General features: G+C 35.2%; 1 protein-coding gene across 1 annotated transcript in view; it reads left to right on the top strand.

Moving 5' to 3' along the window:
• The window catches only part of CFAP20DC (CFAP20 domain containing), a gene marked incomplete at both ends in the record, with an annotated part of 67428 nt that extends 44940 nt beyond the window's left edge, over positions 1 to 22488 (top strand). Inside the window, 3 exon segments of the mRNA XM_083869480.1 lie at positions 3281 to 3342; positions 16975 to 17066; positions 22379 to 22488. Of these exon segments, the coding sequence (XP_083725606.1) occupies positions 3281 to 3342; positions 16975 to 17066; positions 22379 to 22488 (264 nt within the window).
• Between the last annotated feature and the right edge of the window lie 344 nt (positions 22489 to 22832).

Genomic DNA, 22832 nt, shown 5'->3' with positions numbered 1-22832 from the left:
TCCACTAGCTCTAGGTCATGTTAGCTCTTCATCCCCTAATACTCCCAAATCATTCTCCACAGGGATGCCATCAATCTCTTCATCCCTCAGTACTAGTAAACTCATCATTTCTTCAGCTTCAGTTTTTATAAAGAAGTGTTCCTTATGTGTATGTTTATTCCTTATATATATTTATTATGTTAAAAATATATGTGTAGAATAAAAGCAGATTTCTTTTTATGTCCCTGATCTTTAGTACCACCATCGTTTGAGTTAAGAGAATTTTCAAATGCTCAATCCTTCCAAAATCAGATGTCTAAACTGCAGAAAAGTTTATAGATATATATATAGATCTGTAGCCATCTTCCAGTTGCATAGGAAAATTATTTTAGCAGTGCAGTATATAGAAAAGAAATAGAAATTATCCTCATGTTGGAATTTGAGAAATTAAGGACAGCTTGAAATTCTTGTCACGATTAAACTTTCATGCTTACATGTGTTTCCAGGTTGCATCTTTCTGATTCTTTAAATCAGTAGTATCAATTGCTTTCTCTTATGTTTTTCAAAGATAAATAAGGAGTATTTTCTTACGAATTTTTCTTCATTTTATACATTTGTGTCCTTTAGGTGGAATCTATGGCAACAGCACCACCAGAAGGCAGCTTTTTGCTTATCTTTAGTTTTGAAATACCTTTGATGTTTTTCAAGGCAGGGCAGGGTATAATCATGTTAGATAGTGAATTTTTGTATCAAAGAAATATTCTATATATAAACCACATTCTATGTGAGTTTAATTTTTTTCATCACTTAACCATTTTTAGCCTGATTTCCAGAGTCATTGAAAAGTGTCATGTTACTGAATTTAATGAATCTGAGAAACCCTTTTGAATGTAAAGGCACATAGATCAATCATATTACTGAGTTGCCATTAGAACAGATGTCCTTAAACAACTACAAAACAGAGCTACTAAAATTGTGGGTTTATATTCTATGATAGTTTACCAAGAACTGAATAAATGCTGTCAGGAGAAAATGTTGGAATGTAAGTGGTTTAGCTGCTGCTGTAAACTATGACAGCCAAAAAGGAATAAAATCACTTTGAATATTATACACTACCAAGCATAGCCTCAGTTATAAATGTGAAAAACTTCTACTTTAAAATGGGTTTACTTTGAAGGAGAATTGTAAACCCTTGTAAAATGTGTGTGGGGCAGAATTTCAATTCAAGAATATGTGTATGTAGAGCTAAATATTTTTAAATATTTTATTTGACCATGTCTTACCTGAATGTTTTCCTAAATCTTAAGACCTATGAAAATCCATGCTAGATTTGCAACACTGTGAAAGATACAGTTCTGTATATTGCGGAATTTAATATGAAGTTTGTACCCACACATATATACATTATCCAAGAAAATTTGCAAAGCTTACAAAACATTTCTGTTTAAATGCCTTGCTTTATTCTGGAGATCTGGTAAGACTTTCGTGCCCTGTCAGAGAATTGGCCCATTCAGCTTCTTGGATAGTTGTTTCCACACTTCAGACACCAATTTAGATACAACACAAACATTCTGGAGAAAGATCATCATGAGAATTCAGGATATCTTTCTGCATTTGGTCCCTGTTTCTCAGTCAGAAATGCAAAGGAGAAGGAAGATTCTCCTAAATGCTTACTGAATATCCTGGAAGCTTGTAGTGCTATAATAGTGATATGATATAGTAGTGATATGATATAGTAGTGATATGATAGCGATATAGTTGCATTAATAGAATCCAAATTATGCCACCACTAAGACATGTCTTTCAAGTAAGGAGTACTCTCAGAGAAGAAAGATTGCTTGTTCCACAAGGAACTTCCTAAATATAAATTCAGTCACATAAGTCTTGATCTGAATAATATTTGAAAGAGTACTTCCAGGTTCATACCTCATTTGTGGGAAGTCTTCTGGCCTCCTTTGTGAGTTTTCAGAAAAGAAAGCTACTTAACACAAAAATGGTCTGGCAGAACTGAAGTCTGACAGACAAGAGGAGTGTTATTTAAACCCAGAATTATGCCAACTGTGAGCTCAGTTTGACAACCCCTGGAGGGATCTGTTCACATCAAATCAATTTGAAAAACTGAGGCAGAGTATTCTTTACTATGAAATGAGACTAAAAGTTATTTAGACATATATTCTGGTTCATAGACTGACTAATTCACTCTCTGTCTTGTCCTCATCTTCCACTAGCTATCATCTGAGAATTGCACTTATCCACCAGCAGGCAGTGAGTCATATTTGGTAGTAATTAGGATGTCATTCATCCTGAACATACATTTTACAACATCCCTTTCCATTTTGTGAAACCATGAGGATGTACTCATTTTTATTTTGATTTTTGTTTAAAAAAATCATTTCATAACATTTTTTATTATTTAGCATTTAATGTACCAAATTGTACAAGTATTGTTAATGCATGCTTACATTTTCACTTCTTTTGCATTTCCTTCAATGATTTGTTTAGAACTGCCTTTGAGTTGTGATAATGGCAGGGAGAATCTCTTCTGGTAGAACTATATATATTCTGGGAGAAAATTTATTTGTGGATTTTAGAATTCTTGAATTTTTACATAAGTTTATGAATATTGATCTTTCTTGCAAATAACTCTTTTTAATGCCATAAACCAAATGTAGTTTGAAACTTTTGGGTCATGTACTTACAATGAGTAGGTGAGATTTGACTGGAAAATTACATTATTTTGTATGAATGTTCACACAGTCCACTGTTAGCTATTCATGAGCAGCTTAATCCAGGCTTCAAAGCTGCAGTGCCATGGAGAATCATATGTGCTTCAATAACCTTCATTTGGGACTGCTAAAATTACTGTTATTGCTGCTTCCAACCTGGTCTGTCAGTCCTCTTACCTCTTCCCTGGCATTTTCTACTCTTAAAAATGGTTGATTCTGCACAGTTCCTACCAAGAGTTCCTTCCTCATGCTTCATACATACGTTCAATCCAGACTGTTCTGTCAGACAAGACTTCACCACCCTCCATCTCTGAAGTTTCCTGACTGTCCCAACACTCTCACAGGCAGCAGAAAAATAACTGTGTGATTGACTTCTTAATTCATATGTACTTCCACCCAGACAAGAATCATGTTTAAAATTCTACTTTTGTACAGTTAGAACCAGAATATCCATTTTTAATTTCACAGATAAGAAAAAAGACTGTAAAATTCTAATGTCAGAAGCTGCAAATGTATATGCTCATACCAGGTCTCTGCCATGCTTCTAAACAATCTATTATTTTTGTTTTCCACAGCCTGTCAGTCAGGAGCATCACTATCAGAAAGAAATGAGCCCACTTTCTCATTCCAACCCACGGTAAGATTCCATTTATAGCCCAGGCAGTAAGGATTCAGTTAGAGTGTTCTGAATATTAAATGTGACACTCTTTGATTTAATCTTCAATCTCTTTTCAATTGCAGCCTCCTCTCAGAGGGCTTTATTGCTCATTTTAGTCATTGTCTACAGTATGTCTGAGCTGTCTGGGAACACAGAACTGAATTCTGCATGTTTTGGATGTACCACTGTGTATTAAAAGTATCTGACACAGGCCTTGCTCCTACATCTGCTTTGATGTGTGATTCAGCAAATCGTCCTCATCTCACATACATACACTCTCATCTATTTCTTTCTGCCTCTCTGCTTTGAAGGCTTAGAACTAGAATTCTGTATGTGACTGTAGGTGTCAGGGAATCAATTTGTTCCAAAAGATTTTAATGCTACTTATTAAGAAAGGGGTTCTTTTCAATAGCTAGCCCAGTTAGGAGAGGGGGTTACAACACTGTGGGATAGAGCAAAGGGATCCTGTCTACAGCATATTTTGTCTGTCAGGTTTCTAGCTTGATCTGTTTTGTTTAGAATCAGCAACGAAATTCCTGTGACATTAATGTAAGGTGAGATGACAAGGGAGAAGGTGGTTAAGGAAAATTAATCACATTGAGACTGTTGGAATAATCAAGATTAATTATCCAGTTTCAGACCTGCTTTGTACCTGTGAAACCCTAACATCATTTTGTCAATTTTTTAACTGTCTGAACAAGAGCTGTACTAATTTTTAAAAGCAGTCCTATTTCACTTTCACTTGGTGCCATTAATGTGGATTTTGCTTGTCCAAGTTTTAACTGAATGATGTATGTGTGTTGGGGGCAGGGATTGGAGGAGAGGACATTTTAGTTACAACTTCTTTATATTTTACCAACAGTCTGAAATGTTTTCTGAGAGCTCAGTGTCAGGCAGTTGTGCAGGATAATATGTTTCTCCCACAGAGATGTTTTCAGCCACTTGTCTCACTTGCTATCCATATTTTTATGGATTCAAAATCTTCTGATTAGATTTTATGAAGTGAACAATCTGACACTTTCTGTGCAAGTTCACCCAGATGTATCAGTTATTGCAAGACACAGCCATATATTTCCAATATATTACTGGAGTTAAAGAATAATCCTGGATTCCTGTTCCCTTTCACATGTAAGTCAAGGTACTTATGTTTGTCTAGAAGATCTCTCAGCCCTGGCTGATGGTTGTCCTAGGAACTATCTCCTTATGAGTTGTTTAATGGATGAAGTGGATAGAGATAATTGACTACAGTCCACAGAGTACAACAGGAGGTACCTTGAGACAGAACTTTGGGCTCTTGCTTCCAAAGACAATATTATAGTTCTGATGACATTATAACTGCCTATATTTTAGTGCAAGCTACATTGTTTGTCTTCTTTTTGCCCATACATTGGTTAAGTCAGGTTTTATTAAGTTATTTTTATGCATGTGCTAAAGCAATTTGGTACTTAGTACATTTTATATACTGAAAAAAAACAAACACCATTATCTGTGAAAAGAAAGTGTTTCATCATATCAAGTTAATATGATCAACAATGGAAACTTGTATTTCCATATAATAAAATTTAAGACAAAACAATATAATTTATGACTTATTTCTTATGCTATTTTAATCCAGTACACACAGTAGACTTAAATTTCTCTAGAAATTATTTTCGAGAAATGCAGGTGTATTCATAAAATACCTGACTTGCAAGTGCCTCGTAAATTCAGTAACCCTTGTGAACTGCCAGAAAAGCATTATTGGGCTGTAAATACAGAAGATGACAAAATTATGAGGTCAGTTTGCATCATGATATAAAAACTGGAGATTATGTGACTTGAATACCATTATTCACATCATTACCTTTAATTTATATTGGCAAACTGTAATGTTTTTCACAGAGAATATGTACCTAAATAAGGGAGAAATAGAATTAATGGTAATTCTATAACTTAGTTCCTAAACTGTTTTAAAAGCAATTTTAACAAATCCTGTATAAGCAACTAGAAAATGTCTAAAATTTTGTAAGCCTACTATAGCTTGTAGGGAACACATGGAATATTTGAAATACAGTCCATTTAGGTGTGTGGGTGTAAATGCTATGGTATAAAGACAGTTACATGGTGCATTTACTGAATGAACAAATAGTTTGTTGTAAAGAGAGGTAAAGAACAGGTCTTGAGTAATTTTTAAAAGTGTAGAATTTTCTGGGAAGTGAAAAGAGACCAGTGTGGAAGCTATTGTCCAGTAAATGTAGGTTCTGTCCATAATAAGATAAAAAGACAAGCCAGGAAAGAAAGCCTGTGTAGGTAATGGAAATTCCATCAATAAAAAGACTCAGGTTGACTCATTGTCCATTGGTTCCACTGGGTACAGGTCATAAGTCTGCCAAGAATATTGCTCCTGCCATACAAATCACCCCACCTGGTGCTGCTCTGCAAGGCAGAGGAGCAGTTAATGAAAGGAGACAGCTGAGTGCAGAGGCTACAGAGCCACAAGCATGAGGTGATATGCAGTGTTCTGGCCCTGGCCATGCAATTCCCACAGCTGATGTGCTGCTGGCAGAAGTGGGAATTGCTTTCTTCTCTGCAGAGTAGGAGCTGTAACTATCTGTGTTGCTTCTTCTCCCAGTGCAAGAAGTCCATTTTGCTATATAACCAGCATCTCCTTAGTAAGATTTTGTCCTCCAAACTATTTGTGTGTCATAGAAGGTTTGGAAGTTTCACTAAAGGAAATCCTGGAAGATAGTAAGTGTTCTAGAATTTCAGCCATACTGAACTGTGGTATGCAGAGCTGCTCTCTGAAAAAGATCACTTGAACATAATTTATTAATAGACTTTTATAAACTTCTACAGATGCTCTCCAGAAAACTTATTTCTGATGAAAGATGGTTTTTTGCCTTAGAGAAAGGTTTCAACTTACTAGAAGAACCCTATCTTTATAAACATTGCCTCACTAGATCCTGTCTTGGCATCCTACTCAACTCTTCCCAAACTACCAAATAAAATTTGTTCCTCTTGTTCAAACAGTTGTTCCCCAGAAACTGCACTAAAGTAGGGCACAAATATTTCAACATAACATTTAATTGAGTATCCTTTCACAAAAAGTATATTTTACTTAAATAATTTTTTGCAAATGTGCATGGCCGAATTTTCAATTAGGTTTTACCCAGATGTTTCTTTTTCAGTTTCTTCTGTCTAAAATCAGCTGATAAGGCCTGCAGCCTCTGACAAATGATTAAGAACCACTGACCTCCCTTCATGTGGGCTTGGTATGAGCTGACTTAAGCAGGTTGTCTTGTCATTGTAACCTACCTTTGTACCTTTGTTAAGTCAGACTGATTGGGATGTCATCATTATTCTTTCCTCAACAATCAAAAAAAAAAAAAAAAACCACCAAAAAACAAAACCACAATCAACCCAAAGAAAAGTAAATAACATTTTCATTCATTTTATGGTAAATGTTATAGAGTGGAGATCTGTGGCCACAAAATGTTTCACTAAAATGGAGAGTGGTGTGTTTGAGAAGGACAGTAACTTTTTTTAAAAAAATTGTTGAGTTTACCTTAAGGAAAAAAACAGAACCCAAATCCTCAGTTGCTACTTTATCCAACAATGTGATTTTCCTATTTTTGTAATGATATGCATGCACAGCACTATAGGTAATGAATCATGAAATGCATAAACATGTACCTTTAACTAAAAGTATCTTTTAATTATATTCAAACTTGTTGACTGGTAAAATTTAGGTATGTTAGTTATAAATATAAATTATGTGAAAATATAATGAACACTTCTTTCTGGCATTCTGACCACTCTATTGGTTTTAGGGAATAAAATATTTCTTCCTCTTTCTTAGAAATTTTCTTCTAGAAAAGTCTTTTTTTAGAACCTATCGTTATCATATATATTGCCATTATCATGGTATCTGAAATTTGTATAATTTGCATAATATCAGTAATTCCAGCATAAAAACACATCAGCTGTAAACTTTCAAATATTAAAAGTATCTTCAGCTTTGAGACTACCATTCAAGTACTCTCATCCATCCCAGATGAAAACTAAACATTCCAATAGCTGGTGCTGTGTTATTATACCACTGAGAGATTCTGTAAAATTAAACTCACCTAGGAAATGGTGCAGTAAAAGAGGGATTGTAGCTATAACATTTATTTGCACTAAACTAGAGCCTCTCCTTCATGCAGAGTGTGAAATTCAGGCACAAGAGGCCTTTGTATGTCCATGCAAAGGTTTGAATAGCAGAATAACTTAGGTAAGAAGCACATTTAAAGACTGAGTTTTTCAAACAAAGAAGCATATTTATTCTTATGATTCATTATAAAATCATACAACACCATTACTTCTGCAAAGCAGACAATATTAAATTATGAAGTAGTATAAAATTACACAACAGTTGTCAAAATAAGAGAACAAGAACAATGTATCACAAAATGTACTGTGGTTTTTATTTTACTTGTTCAGTTACTTACCCACAAAATATAGTAATTGTCAGTAGATCTCCCAGTTGTTAATCTGAATTGCTGAAGTTCTGCTGTATTTGTCAGGCGATAATGTGCATTAAAAAAAAAAATGACGAAAGAAGCAAATGGCACAGGAACCATCTAATTGAACAGGTTACATTTTTTAATCATGATGCTAAAAAGCTTAGCTGCACAAAGGTTATGGAGAACCAAGTGGCTGACATGTTAAAGCTTGTTAAAATAATCCAATAATGGCTCTCCCTTGTATGGGAATCTAAGAACATGAAAACGTGGCAGCATATGCACTAAGGATTTAAATATAAAACATGGCAAATACTTTTAAACATGCTGTTACAACCATGTCAATGTAAGGTAGTCTACCTTTTTGGGGTTGGGTTTTTTTTCTCTTTTTTTTTTTTTTTTTTTTTTCTTTTTAGCTTCAGGACTTACTGAGGATAATTTTATTAGTCGCATACTTTTTCTGGATATTCCTGGGCCATTCGGACAAAGGCCATGCTTATATGTAAAGATGGAAAATAGGCAGTAAAAGATTTTACCTCTCAGACGTGTCAGATTAAAAGGACAAGATCCCTGTTCCCAGACTGTTACAATCTCTCTTTCCATACTCAGCTGAACTGATGCTATGGCCCTTTACCCATGTGGCTTTTTCCAGGGCATCTCCAGTGTTTGTGGATGACAGGTTGCTTTGGTCCAGCACCCCATGTCTTCGTCCATCTTCTGAAAACTCTGAAGCCTTGGGACCTGCACAGAACAGTCAGATGCTTTTGGTGGCTGGTTATGGAAAAAGGAATTACTTTGATTGCAACAAGACTTCTTAGTCAGTAGATTCAGGTGCTTCCAGAACTGGTAGAAGAATAAAATATAATTTCTTTTTAAAAATCTATTTAATTGTTAAAAAATGCAAAAAATAACTTCATCCTACTTAACAGACACTTCATTAAATGTGCAAATCCATTTGATTCACTGATGTGTGAGTATCTAATGTAATGACTACAATTTACTTGCTTAGGTTAGATTAACACAAAGGAATTTTGACACACCTTTGCAAATTCATTACTTCCAGTTTATACAGCTGATCCAATAAATGAATCACAACTATCAAGGCAGAAAGAGCTTGTACTTTACTTACATAAGGTGTTAAGACACTCGTTTTCTATACTAGTGCCATTTATATTGCTAGTGAATATCAAGAGTATAATCTAGCCAGCAAGCTAACATTGTGATGATCTAAAGATTCAGTCTGTAAATAAAATTAAATGTTCCTTCCATTTAACAGAAGCTATGATAGCAATTTCTTGTATTTAACTACAAAACATCAACCAAATAGCAAAATATATTAATTACTAGCTGTTAAACCTCCAAATTCAGGTCATTGGTATTTTTAGATGTGGGTGACTGTGTATGGTTTTAATAACCTGCACAAAGTTACCGTTTTGACTTTGATAACGAAAGAAAAACTGGAAAGCATTAATAGGTCAGATTTTCAGCAAATATCATGATTATAATGTACATACCTGTAGTAGCACCCAACCTTATCTAAATATCTTGTTTAGTAAGTAGGATTCACATCTCCTTTGTTATATTTGAATCCAATCTAGTACCCCTAAGATAGTTCATTTAGAATTCAAGACTTCAAGAGCAGATTCAAATGTTCCCTGCAGAGTTGCACTTGTACTTTTTATGGTCTCATGGACAATTAAATTATTTGGCTTTTAAGGAGATCCCTTCCTCCATTAGAAGTGCAGGGTTTGGCAAAATGGACTTGCTGAAGGGGTTTGGAGGAAGGGAAAAGGCATTTTCTAAATATGCTTGTGATTTGCTCAGTCTTAGTGCTGGGAAAAAAAGAAAGTTCCAGTAAGGCATACAGTAAATGAAGATATTATGTATTAGGGATGGAATGGATCTGTCACTTTGACGGATTGTGAGGCAAAGAACAGATTAACAGATTACTCATAGTCAGAATGCAGCTCACTGTGAAAAATGTGCAGGAAATGATAAGTGTTGCTTTGTGCTGATTTAATGATATCTTGAAACTACAGTAGCACTCCAGGAAAATAACACAATTTTAGCTCATGGCTTGCTTTTTTTTTTTTCGATCATCAATGTATTTCCAGATTGGCCTTAAATGCTTTTCAAAATAGAACTTTCAATTCATGCAAAGTCATAGGAAGATATTATTTATGTTATTTTTCAAGATTTTTGTTAAAATATGCATTCAAAACTCCTTGATTTTTATGTATAAGTATACTCTGTATTCTTTTGGTAGTATATCTTCTGCTTCTGTGGACTCACTCAGTTTTTCATTTTAAAAATGCTGGTTTCCCCACCTGGAACTGAGTAGCACTGAACAGTTATTGATGTATAAATAATTACTGAATTTGCCTTCATTTGTGGAATTTTTATGGAAAAACTTAAAAATTTTCAAGAACTTGAATTGTTTAAAGCATTTTAGATACAATAATGGCCAACTTAAAGTTCAAGTGATTTCATAATTATTACAGTCATATGTAGTGGCAGGACCTGAAATTATTGTCAACATATTTTCAAATAATAATTGCATTTTATACATACATGAAACAATTAATATTTTTAATTGTTTGGTGTATGTACAATAATTAATCTCATTATTAATAGCCTACAAACGTCCTTTCTTCACTACTGAAGCTATTATTGAAGAATTTATTTCTATGGAGGTACTTCTATTAAAAATACACCCAAACCTCCCATTATGCATAAAGGATTAACATGTGACAAAGCAAAAACTAAATAGGTGTATGTAGGTAATTTGGCTGAAGTTAATGAGGTTTCACATGTACCTGAACCTGATGAGATATAGAAATAACTGAAAAGTCACATCTTTTAATCTAGAGGAGCCTAACCAGCAACTCATGCTCTAGAAAAATTTGGATCAGGGAATAGATGAGGTCACTTTTTATTAATTTATCTAAGAATTGAGATAGTCTCTCCTAAACTTTCTTAAATAGGTATAATTAAAATTAAAAACAGGAGGGAATTAAGTCTCTGTCCTAGCAGAACTGGATCATACTTTAGATGGGAGCTGGCACTCTGCATTCAGTGCATCATGGTAAGATATCACTTATGTACTTTTAGCATTTGCAGCAGGATTTGCATCATATGATATTAAATATTTCTAATACAGAAGATATATGCACTGAGATTTAAGGTGATAGCTACACAAGCTGTCAGGAATTGGTCCTTTTTCTTTTTTTTATATTTTTACAGTTGATTCATACATTGACATTTTCTGGCCCTCCACAGCTTGTCAAATAACCCACTGTAAAAACACAGTTCAGCAAATGTGCTCCTCTTACTTCACCCAGGAACAAGTCCATTCTCCTCTTGAGTTCATAAAAATTCACTAAGTAGATGCAGTTAAATACAATCTTTTGTGGTTTTAGTGATTGTACCCTTCAGGTGCTGAATAGACTGTCAATCCGATGTGTTCGTAATGATACAAAACTAATGCTGGTTTTTCATTCCCTGATTTGATATAATGGAGCCCTTGCCTTGCACTTTTGCAGTATACTCAAAGGCTGAACAAATATTCCTTTTAATTTTGGCATAGATTGTTGGACAAAATCATACTAAAACTTTGAAGCATTTTAATTTTTTTAATAAAGTGGATTAAATGATCCCATTGATTTAAGTAATACAAATTAAATGTGATCCAAAAGAAATCCAATAAAGTATGCTATCTCAAGACAGTGCAATATTAAAAAATCTTTATACTAAGTGATTTGACATTTTCTCAGTCTCCCATTCTGCAAAAGTACCTGTGAAAAAATCAAAGTATCAAAGGTGTTCATTAAGATTTCAGTGAAAAACTTCTGATTCTAAGGATTTCTGTTGATGGTAATAATTTTTAAAACATGGTCATTGTTAAGTGCTACTTAATAAAGCATTGCTAATTTTCTCAACAGACTTTGCTGATGGAGACCTTTTTTCTGCAAAATTTAACATACTGTCATAAAACTGAAAATTATGTTCATAAGTCCAAAAGATTCTTTTGCTTTCCATCACAGTTCAGCTGTCATGTGACATTTCACTATATGACTACTATTATCTGAAAGTATTTTTAAAGAATTTTAAACTATTTTTTTTTAATGTGACAAGATTATATAACATTTGCATTTTATTTTGGTATGGAGAATAGCTTTCAGAATAATGAAGAATTTTGGTGCAAGTACTAAAGGTGCATGATACTGTTGAGTGTGTGTGGAGCCTATTCTGAGCCTTCCTACAATGCAGCTCACAATGTCAAAAGACAATATTTGGCATTCCACACTGTTATCAGGAAGCTCTAGATGGTTTATTGCACATTGATTGTATTGATTACAGCTGGAAGCATTGATAGCATAAATAGAGTGAGTTTAATTAGTCAGAATGTGTGATTAGCTTTTCTGTTTTAATGAGATAAACTAGTTTCTTTAATAAAAAATATAGTCTTTATTAGGGAGAATAAAACCACAATAAACAGGAACACAGACCACAGTCTGTGTTTCTCAGACTATGGCCAGTTGTCTCCATGCTAGTCCTTGACCTTTTGTCAAGGTCTAACACATTTTTCAAGGTGCTTTTTTAAAATTCACTGAAACCCTCTATCCCAAACATACACACACACACATGTGCTTTAGTTGCTTCCTAAAGCAGCTGCAGATTTTACTGTGGAAAGTTTGGTGTGACTGCTCAGCTGCGGCATCTGTCAGAATTCCTGCTGTAAACCCACTCCTCAGAAGTTTATCCATCAACGGCCAGCACTTAATCTCTAGTGTAATTTAACCAAAAAGATTTCAGCACTCATGAGCTTTTTTAAAAATTACTCTTCAAGACTTTAGAAGGTTAATTTAGACTTTGCTAACTAACCTATGGAAGTAATAAAGCAGTTTTTAATATACATTGTGTAAAATTTTTTATCCTTGAAAGTAATACTGAGTCAGCAATGAAATGCTAATACTGTAATGTTTTGATTACATGTCTTAGTGGGAGGGGTTTGAATAGCAAAACTATTTGTTTTTCTTGGTCATTGAGAGAAAAAACATGAACTGAATCAAGACTGTCTTAATAGGAAATATTAAACTTTCCAACACATCTCTGTTGCTTCTGTATTGATAAAAACTTCTTTTCCTCCTTCTAGAACAATCAAAATCATTAGATCTTACACTTGCACCTCCTAGAAAAACTAGTTATTCATCTACTGAGTCAGATACATCAAAATAAATATTAATATGAAACTGAACACCTTTATATAATATTTGAATCCAATAAATGAAGGAGAAAATCAAAAATAAAATCACCCAGCTACTCAAAAAATCCTCCCATCTCTGATTTCTCAGACTTAATATTTCATGCAGATCTTCCAGATATGAGACTTCAAACTAAAATTCATTGATTTCCTGAGTAATAAAATCTATTAATACAGCATAAATACTGGTCTAACAACAGATTATTACCTTGTTCCCTTGTTTTCTAAATGAATTTCCTATTTCTTTTCCATTGGAGGTAATTACCTTACTATCTTTCTTTCCTTCTTGCTAACATCCTCTCTGCTTTACAGGTATTATTTTCTTTAGGAACTCCCTGATACACGTTTTATATGAAAAACACAAATATTTAAATGCTTCTGGTTTATGCCAGACTGGTAGAACTGCATATGTACTCTAAAGCTTTTATATTTTGTAACTGTGTTTGTTGGACTAAGATAATTCTCTTTAGAAGTGAGCACTGTCTTTCTCTCTCCTTCCACTTTTGTTTCAGCAGTTGTCCCAGCAGAAGTATTCTAGTTCTTCTCTGGCTCTCAAACATTGCTTCCTTTTGCAAAAGCTGTAGTGAGTGTGGAAGGAAAGGTAGTTTGGGAAGCAGAGGTGTAGATTAGCACTCACAGGACTTCCTTACCTTCCCTAAATTTGATGCAGTTTCTCTGAGAAATCACCTTTGCCTTTGCTGACTTTGTGTTTCAGTGCAATTGTAGAGAATCAGGTTTGTGCTGCTGCTTTGTGCTGTCAGCTCACGTCCTGTAAGGATGGTCAGATTCTTGTGATTATGGTGGTTGATTTTCAGGCAGTTCAAACCACACATGCAAGGGACAGGAATGGAAAATATATTCTGCTATGCTCCCAGATATCAGCCTGCATTTGACTGTTACTCCTAAAATCTTCTGAAGCTTTGGTGTTGACAAAGAGCCTTTGGCTGCATTCAGGGAATGCAGATGTGGTGACAGTGACACACAGCTAATGATGAGAAGTCTAGGCCAGCCCATGGCTGTGTGGATTGGTTGTAGCAACTCCCACTGGCCTTAGCTGAACAGCAGAAGAGGATTGGCTGTGAAGTTAGCCATATATATGAAAATAATGTGACACTGTAGGAAAATTTTAAAGCATGTTTTTTACGTTTTGACATGATGGAAAATTCAATATCTCTTCCTTTAAGTCTGCCATGCTACTTGCTGGATTTCTACACCAACAGTTCTGTTTCCTGAGGCGGAAAATTAGTTTTTTCCATTTTGACTGCAGATAGGTGGTTGTCCCCAGATTCAACCCAGATTATGCACACATGCCAACAGGAGATGATGCAGAATCAATAACAAGTCCAGAAGTAGCAGAAAAACAAAACAAAAAGCAGTCAGCATATTTTAGCAATTGTACCAGATGACTGAGCCTTGCTAGATTTCTCTGACAGAAGCACTTGAACATGAGATCATGAAGGCTTTACAGAAAATTGAAGTGTATTATCTGTTTCCTTGGTGTTGGACAATCGAGTTGAGACAATTACAGACTGGAATGTAAAGAAATCTGCCAAGCTTTGGAAAAATCTATCTCTTTTAGACAAAGCCATGGATGCTGAAGTTACCTCTACAGCTCTGGCTAATCTCCCTGGCCTGTAGCACAAGTTCACATGCAAAATGCTTCTGTGCCAGCTGTTGGAACAGCCATACAAAAGTCGTATCAATCCCAAACCAAGTTTCATTTACTCTTTAGAGCTGCACTGCTCCCATCAGCATGAAGCAAACTGTGGTGGCGCGCTGTTATGCTCTAGTTTAATAAGTTTTGTTCACATTTATATGGTTTCCATTTGTACAAAATGGCTTCCCTTCCCTCACCCCTTCCCGCCAAAACCCCGTTCCTGTAGTTACGTCCATCCCATAATAGTTGTTTACCAGTTAAGGTTGTGTTGTCAATCATTTAAGTTATATAACTTCAGGCTTTGTCAATCATTTGTACCCCACCTTTATTTCTAGAGAGTTCTCCAGTTCTACGGTTGCGATTTGTTCGAATATAATGTATTCATCACCCCATGTTATTCCATTGGTTGTTGTTAAAGAGACCACTCCTCCCTGTTCTCTCATTGGACATTTGTATACCCACCCCTTTCATGTTTAAAAGTTGCTGCACACTCAGCTCGGGGTCTCTCTTGGGACCTGAGCTGGGGAATAAACTTCTCTGGTTCTGCATCCCCGAGAGTCTTCTCTCTCTCTTATTCTCCTGCTCCCTTGACTCTGGCTGAGACTGCCCACCATCAAGAGCCTCTGGTTGCGGGCAGTGAGGGGCTGCTGACACCGGCAACCTTGGGGATTGCTGGACGGGGTAGGTCTGCCCCTCAAGGAGGACTAACCCCCGCAGCAAACATAAGAGGGAATTTATCTTCTTCCATACCTCTTGCCTTGTAGTGAAATAGGTTGGTCAAAAATGTTGGATCTTTTTCTATCAAAATGAGGTGATTCATTGAGGTCCCTCAAATTCTGTGTCCAAGTGTTGACTTCCAGTTTTTCAGTCTAGTTAATGATGATACGGAAGCTTTAAAATGTTACAGCTCTTTACTGCTGGAGAGGAGAGATGGGAACTTAAGGAAACATCAGCTATGCACAGTTTGCAGAGATTAATTTCATGCGTGAAAAGAACTACAAGATGTGGTCACCTGAACAAAGAATGTCTTTTTGACATGGATATGTCCTTCCAGGGTTATCTTTCTCTGATAGATAGTCTAATGAGTGACTTTGTCCCTGCACTGCAGTTTGCAATAAAAAACCGTGACAACAATAACAATAAAAACAGCTGTTCTGCTTTCCTTTCTCTGAGCTGTAACAATCAAAGGCAGTGTTTCATAAAGTGGTGTATGTGAAAGGAACATTGACCTTTGTGTGAATGTATGATAGCATGAAAATAATTTTTAGAAGTTATGACACTAGTGTCTGGGAGAGACATAAGTTGTCCATGAATAGAAGAGAGTGCTCTCTCCTCTATGATGAAGATCCCATCAAAATCTTTTCCATTACAGAAGTAAAATAGATACAGGACACCTGTGATAAGAGTCCTCTATGTTGTCTTGCCAGTAGGTAGAATCATGTTATGTTCAATAACAATTTTTTATCTTCTACCTACAAGATTATATAACAATAGGAAATGAATACAAAGATATATTTATAACATATTTGCCTAAGAATGTTTTTTCCTCCCTATGTACAACATTCAGACTCAATCCAGTGTTTCCTCTTCAGAAAACTGTTTGTAGCATCCCTTTCCTGTCTAAGCTCAGCTCTAACTCACCACCCATCCAGACAGGGAATGTTACACCACAGTTCTGTGTCACCTTACTGCAGGGGCACCAAGCATTGCCAAGTCAGTGGTAACCAAACCAAGCACAAACACATCCTGTGATTGTCTTTGAGCCTCTTTCTCTAGAGGGGGTAAGGATTTTTAATCAAATTGACTCCCACAGGTTGTTCATTCCAACGCTTTATTCCTCAGAAAAAGATTCTGATGAGTCCTCTAGGCTTTCAAAGGATAGCTCTGTGTGTTATGGATCACACCTCCTGTACACCCTGTGCTGAGACATCCACACCAGCTGAAATCTGAAAAGCAAACCTGACTTAAACTACAGATTTTAATGTGAACAGAACAGGTGAAAAGGCTACAGAAGGAAGAAAGCCTTAACATTTAATAATTACATCAACTGTAAAGTTTATTTTTGCAATAATAAAATCCAGCTTGATTTTGTTTCAGAACACTTGACAACTTGCAATATCTTTTGATTTTTAAAATAATCAAAAGAGCTAGAAAAAAACAAGAACACAAACTGGTTTTTTATAAATGATATTTCGATTTGTATTTTTCAGGAACTGGTTAAATGTGTTCAGTCCCCCTATCATTCCTGGAAGCCAACAACTAGAAGAGAACACTAAATCTTCAACAAAACAGGGAACACCAGGTAGGAATTTATGAAGACAATGAAAAGAACCTGGGTAGAAAGACACTTCTAAATGTTCTTTCTGGAGTGCTGGTACTGCCTTCTCATGGTTTTCTATCCTACTACTTTTTGGTTTCAAGTTCCCTTGTTTATTAATCTCAGCTCAAGATAGCAGAGTGTTCCATGGAGTATTATCTGCCTTTGCTAGAAGAATAACATGCAGTTGCTGTTTCCTGATGTTCTGGCTCTTACAGATTAACTCATAAAAAATGCATCTTATTTGTTAAAAATAAGGAATTTATGCTAATGGGAATGGCAAACCTACATAAGAAAGAACACAAAGACTAAACATTCTTATTCAGAAGGATGATTATACTTGCATAAGAGATACTTCTCATATGAAGAGAAATTGCAGATTTAGCTTTAAATGAAATCTTAGTGTGATTTCCTGAGGACTGTTGTCACCAGAGTCACAGGCTTTTTCTTATTAATAGTGTTTGCTTAGAGAGCAGTAAAGACCTTAACTGAAACTGGAAAGTCAACAATAGAATAAAGAAAATACCTTGTTTTCCTCAAATGCCCTTTTTCTTATCTGTTATCTTAAGAAACAGGGTAGAAGGATCATAAGAATATCATAAAATGGTTTGGGCTGAAAAGGACCTTGTAGTCCAGTTCCAACCCCCTGCCATGGACAGGGACACCTTCCCCTCAACCAGGCTGCTCAAGGCCATGTCCAACATGGCCTTGGACACTTTCAGGATAGACATTTACATTTTTCTTCAGGTCTCAGGAATTCACTGGGAGCTTTCATAAATCTAACCCCTCTATTCCAGCTCTACAAGGGGTAAAGACATCTCAGTGATTTACTGTCTACAATAAATTATGCCCCTCAAATTGGGAACATTTTCATAGACATAGACTTGTAATTGTTTGTGACAGCAAAATACAATTTTTCTGTCAGGAAGGGACCTTGCTTTGAAGAATCAAGTAATATGTTGTGTTAAGAGTCCTAAATAAGCCAAACAGAATTGAACAGTCATCCTTGAGCTGTAGGCACATTGGATAAAAATTCATGAAAGGGCCCAGAGAACATTTTTCATTAGTATTATGAAATCCAAGGCTTGTTGCAGTAAATCTATAATTTTTGTAAAATTTTAATTATTATCTTTTAAAAGCTTTAAAAAATAAGTATATTTGGGAATTTGTGTTTCTCTTCTTATCCACACTAGAATTTCCAAACTGTTTTATGAATTGTTCCTAAATTCATTTTCCTTTAAGCTGAAATATTTTACATCATGTGCCTGTGATTGCACATTTGGAGAAGAGAAATTGTCTGTATACCATAGCTTTTTATTTTGACTTTTTATTTTTGTACCTTCATTCAGTCAAATTCTGACTCATGTATATGTAGGATGTTTGTAAGTTTGATAACTTCATATAGGAACTTTTCTCTCTCCAGGTACTCAAAAAACCCCACGGTAACAAAGCAATCATTTCTCCAAGAAATAAGAGAGAACAACAAAGCCATTCCATGACCTTCCCTCCCCAAACAAGACAGTTTGGATTTTTTCTGAACTACTGGACACCCTTTTTTATGAAAATAGCAGAGAAGCTGCAGTTCTGTGTGACAAAGGCCTGTCAGATTAGACCTCCCCGTAAAACATTAGGAGGTATTTTCCTAGATACCTTGGCTTAAAAAAAATCCTGATGGACCATGGTAACTAGATTGTTTGGAGTATCATTTTTGAAAGAGGTGCTAAATAAATTGTGTCCTTTGATATACCTTGAGGACTTTGGGAAAAACTTTTTTTCCTTATTCACTTCACTTGAGGTCAGTTATTTGTGTAGCAAATGAGCTGGTTCATTACTGACAGTTACATACCAGATCTGAACAACAAACTGAATGCTCAAATCCATTCCAGAAAATTCTGCTGCCCTGCTTAGCCTCAACTTTTTTTTTTTTTTTTTTTTTTTTTTTTTTTTTTTTTTTTAATCACATTAGAAAATTACTTAATTCTCATGTTGGAAAATGTCCCATGATTATTTATTCTCTCTGTGCAGTTTTCCAGTGTTCCAAGTATCACAGGATAACAAAAGCATATAATCAGCACTAAAGATCTGCAATGAGTCATACAGTATTCCAGCTAGGAATTTTATCTAAAAATATCCTTTAAAAAATAGTATAGCATTAGCAAATTAATAAAGATTTTTTAATTCTTATATTTAAAAAAATCTTTAAGTTGATGCTTAACTTTGGGGGAAAAGGTGATTCCTTTCTAAGAAAGCATTTCATTCTGTAGTTCCTTTCTTAACATTTGCATCATCCATTAGTTAAATGGTGAGATGCAATGAGAAGAAGTCTTCTATGCAACAGGTATTGCAATGCAATAAGAGGAAAATTTAAACTCATAAATATGGTAAATTTCCATAGATTTTTCCATTATTAGGCTCTGATGTTTCTGAGGTCTAGACAGTTTTGTTTATCTTGACATAACAATAAAATCTCCACCTTAAGTGACAGTGGCAGAGCTATAAATGCTCTGGAACTTACTTTATGGTACTTTGGTCTTAAGACCAAGGGATAAGGTTATAAAAACTCTAGGAACCACACAGTCTTCTTTTCTGGGCCACAGCTGCTGACAGTATTCATATTGTAACCCTGCAGTACATAATTACAGGATAGATTTGAGCTCTGTAGTTCAATGTTCAAGGATCATCTTGGTGAAAATATCAGCAGTGTTCTTTCCACCACACCGTCTGCTGACAGCTGGTCCAGTGCACTTGACTTCCATCAGCGTCAGAATATGATCCATGTGTCTTAAAGTGAGATTTCCTACAAGATGTTTTCTAATATTAAAACCTAGAATATGATAAAAATGTATTTCTGTGAAAAGGGAAATTATTTATTTTAGTTCTCTAGACTGTGGTGATTATGTAAACACTGTTGACATAATCCAAATAACACAGTTTTTGTACATGCATTTCCGAGTTCAGAAGAAGCTACCAGATGCCTGCCCTGTTCTTTGTTATCTGGGTTTAGACATCTTGATCAAGTCCTTTTCCAGAAAAACAATAGCTCCCCTGATTTCAGTGGGGCAGTATTTCATTTAATATAACAAGTATTTGCAGGTACCAGCTGCCTTCAGTCTTCTTTCAGCTAAACAAAAAAACACTCATCCCTCTGCAATGTATACCACAGACCTCAGTTTTCATTTAAAATCAAGCTATTTTCTCACCTAAAATACCATTTAATTTTTCAGTGATTTAAGAACAAAAGCTTTGATTTTACTTTCACCATGAGATGCAAATTAAACTGCCAAGAGGTTTTTTCATGCAATTCTGAGCAGCTTCAGCCCCAAAAGTGTGGGTGGTGGCAACATGAACAATGATGGAAATTTTCTTTGGAAGTGACCTTTTGATCAGTTAATTTGGCCACAAGCATTTCTTTCCTATATATGGTCAGGTTGCCCAGGATGTACCACTTGAAACAAGAAAGACACCTTCTAACACAACCATTACATACTATTGGAGTGTTTTAGAAGAATATCACTTAATTTAAATAGTGCTTCTATTTAGGAAAAAGAAGAGCAATGAGGTTTTCATATGTCTGCTCAGAACTGAATACTCCATGCTGTCATTGGAAATTCATTGCAACAACTAGAAATGCCTTATAATGCATTTGAGGGTCTTTTGAGCTACTAAAAGAAAGAAGCCTGACTTTAAAAACAAGATAGGTCTAGAAAACTAAGTTCTCATTTTGGTGACATGAAAATACATGCAGGGAATTACTGATATAAAGGTATAAATCCAGCTAGTCCTGGATGCAATATAATTTTGATTTGGTATGAATTCAAGGCACATGGGGAAAGAGCTATATCTTGGATGGGTCTGAAGAATTTCTTATTTCTAACTCAAACCAGGGAGTATGTTCAGTGGACAGTTCCAGCATAAAGAGGGAGGGAGATTTAAGCTTAGCAGAGAAAAGAGAATAATTTTGAAGCAACGTATAGGCACTGAAAAGCAAAATAATAAAAGGAAGAATGCAGTGAAAATGACAGCATGGTTTCAGGTGAAATTGTAAGGCCGTGTGAGGGAGTGAGGCATGAACACAATTTGCTTGTGTACTGTGATCTGAAATGGAGAAAAAGACATTCAGTTCTTCACCTTCTTTCCGCACTGCATCACTTTTCCCAAGAGCTGTCCAAATAAAATATCCCACTTAACCTCATTTAGTTTCCTAGGCCTGATGAAGCACCCACAGCAGGGAAGGAAACAATTTGGCTTTACCTTTTTGTCTTTGTTTAGAGTGAAAGACAGTTTCTTTCTGATGGTATTTGTTACATGCTAGTGAGGAAACAAAACTGAAATCTCTTCTAAAGGGATGAAGTGCACACTTCTGTATGCATCAAATGCACCAACCTACTTTCTGGTCTCCAGATAATGTAACCTATATATTGCTGTGTGATCCTGGCTGTAAATAGACTCTGAGAGTTGTGAAACCATTGCCATTTGCATAACAGGCCATTACTTATCATGGAGCTTTAGGGCATACAAAGCACTCGGTATCATGAGGCTGAGTATGGGATAAACATTTATGATGAAATTCAAGATAAAGATTGCATTCAGCTGTGAATTATCTCCTATCAAAAAGCTGTAGATCATATTACTTAAATTTAGCTTATATGAAAGACACACAGGTTCAGAAAAGAAGCCATAATATATAAAGCATCTGTAAGGAAAGCCTGTAGGGCTTTATCAGTGTATTTTAGACTAAAGATTCATTTTTGTTACATGAAAACTTTCTTGCATTTTATACAACTTTAGACAAGCTAGATTTAAATTTTTTATTGTCTGGAAGGATCTTTTTTTCTTCTCTGATATTGAAAGAACTTTTGCACAGATTTACCTATCCTGGATATTTAGGTGACATATTGGATACCAGACATCCAAATTCTTTCATTCTTACAGGCCTTAAGTGTGCACTGACTGTCTTTGTTCAAGCTAAAAAGTTATTAAGGTTATTGAGGAAAATACCACTTATGAATACTTTGGTCCACTATTAGTAAGGTACTTCTGGTGAACTGCTCCATTGGACTTTGAAAAGTCCAGTTGCTAAGCAAACTCCATCTGACCTCCTTTCACCTCAGTTAAGTACAAGTCTTCAGAAATATAATAAAAATGTGAATTGCTGTTATCTTGAAGGCAACAGTTCCGAAGTCAGAAGATTATACATTTGAAAGGAAAAAAAAATCACATCTGACAGAAAGATATTTCCATGTTATTGTTTGAGAGAAAAAGAGTGATTTTTTTCTTACTTTCTCGACTTCACACAGGTGGAGATCACCTCAGTGCTGAAGAAGATGAAGTTTTGACTCTTTTGTATGATCCATGTCTGAATTGTTACTTTGACCTGAATTCTGGGAAATACTATGAATTGGCATAGTCAGAACATCAGAGGATATTATTTTGTATTCATAGTGTCTTCTAACTTCTTGCAAAATCTGCCTAAGCCATATAATTTATTATATAACTTAATACTTAAATTAAACAATAGTTTTGCAACCAAATTAATATATTTGGCAAATAGTGTCTTATTTTTATAGCTTTGTATTAAAATGCAGTGGAAGATCACACAGCATAAAAGTTCCTTGTGTCTAAGACAGTTATTTGCTAGTCTAATTTATTTCCAGTATTCACAGCTTCCATATGAAAACAAATTAAGCTGAATCAAGAAGGTCGGTGGTGTTTGTATGTTAGTCATGGTCTTACTCAAATAAAATGAAAAAA

This window comes from Zosterops lateralis, assembly GCF_965231275.1.
Source record: "Zosterops lateralis genome assembly, chromosome: 11".
Lineage (NCBI taxonomy): Eukaryota > Metazoa > Chordata > Aves > Passeriformes > Zosteropidae > Zosterops > Zosterops lateralis.
This window is presented reverse-complemented; position numbering and strand designations above follow the sequence as displayed.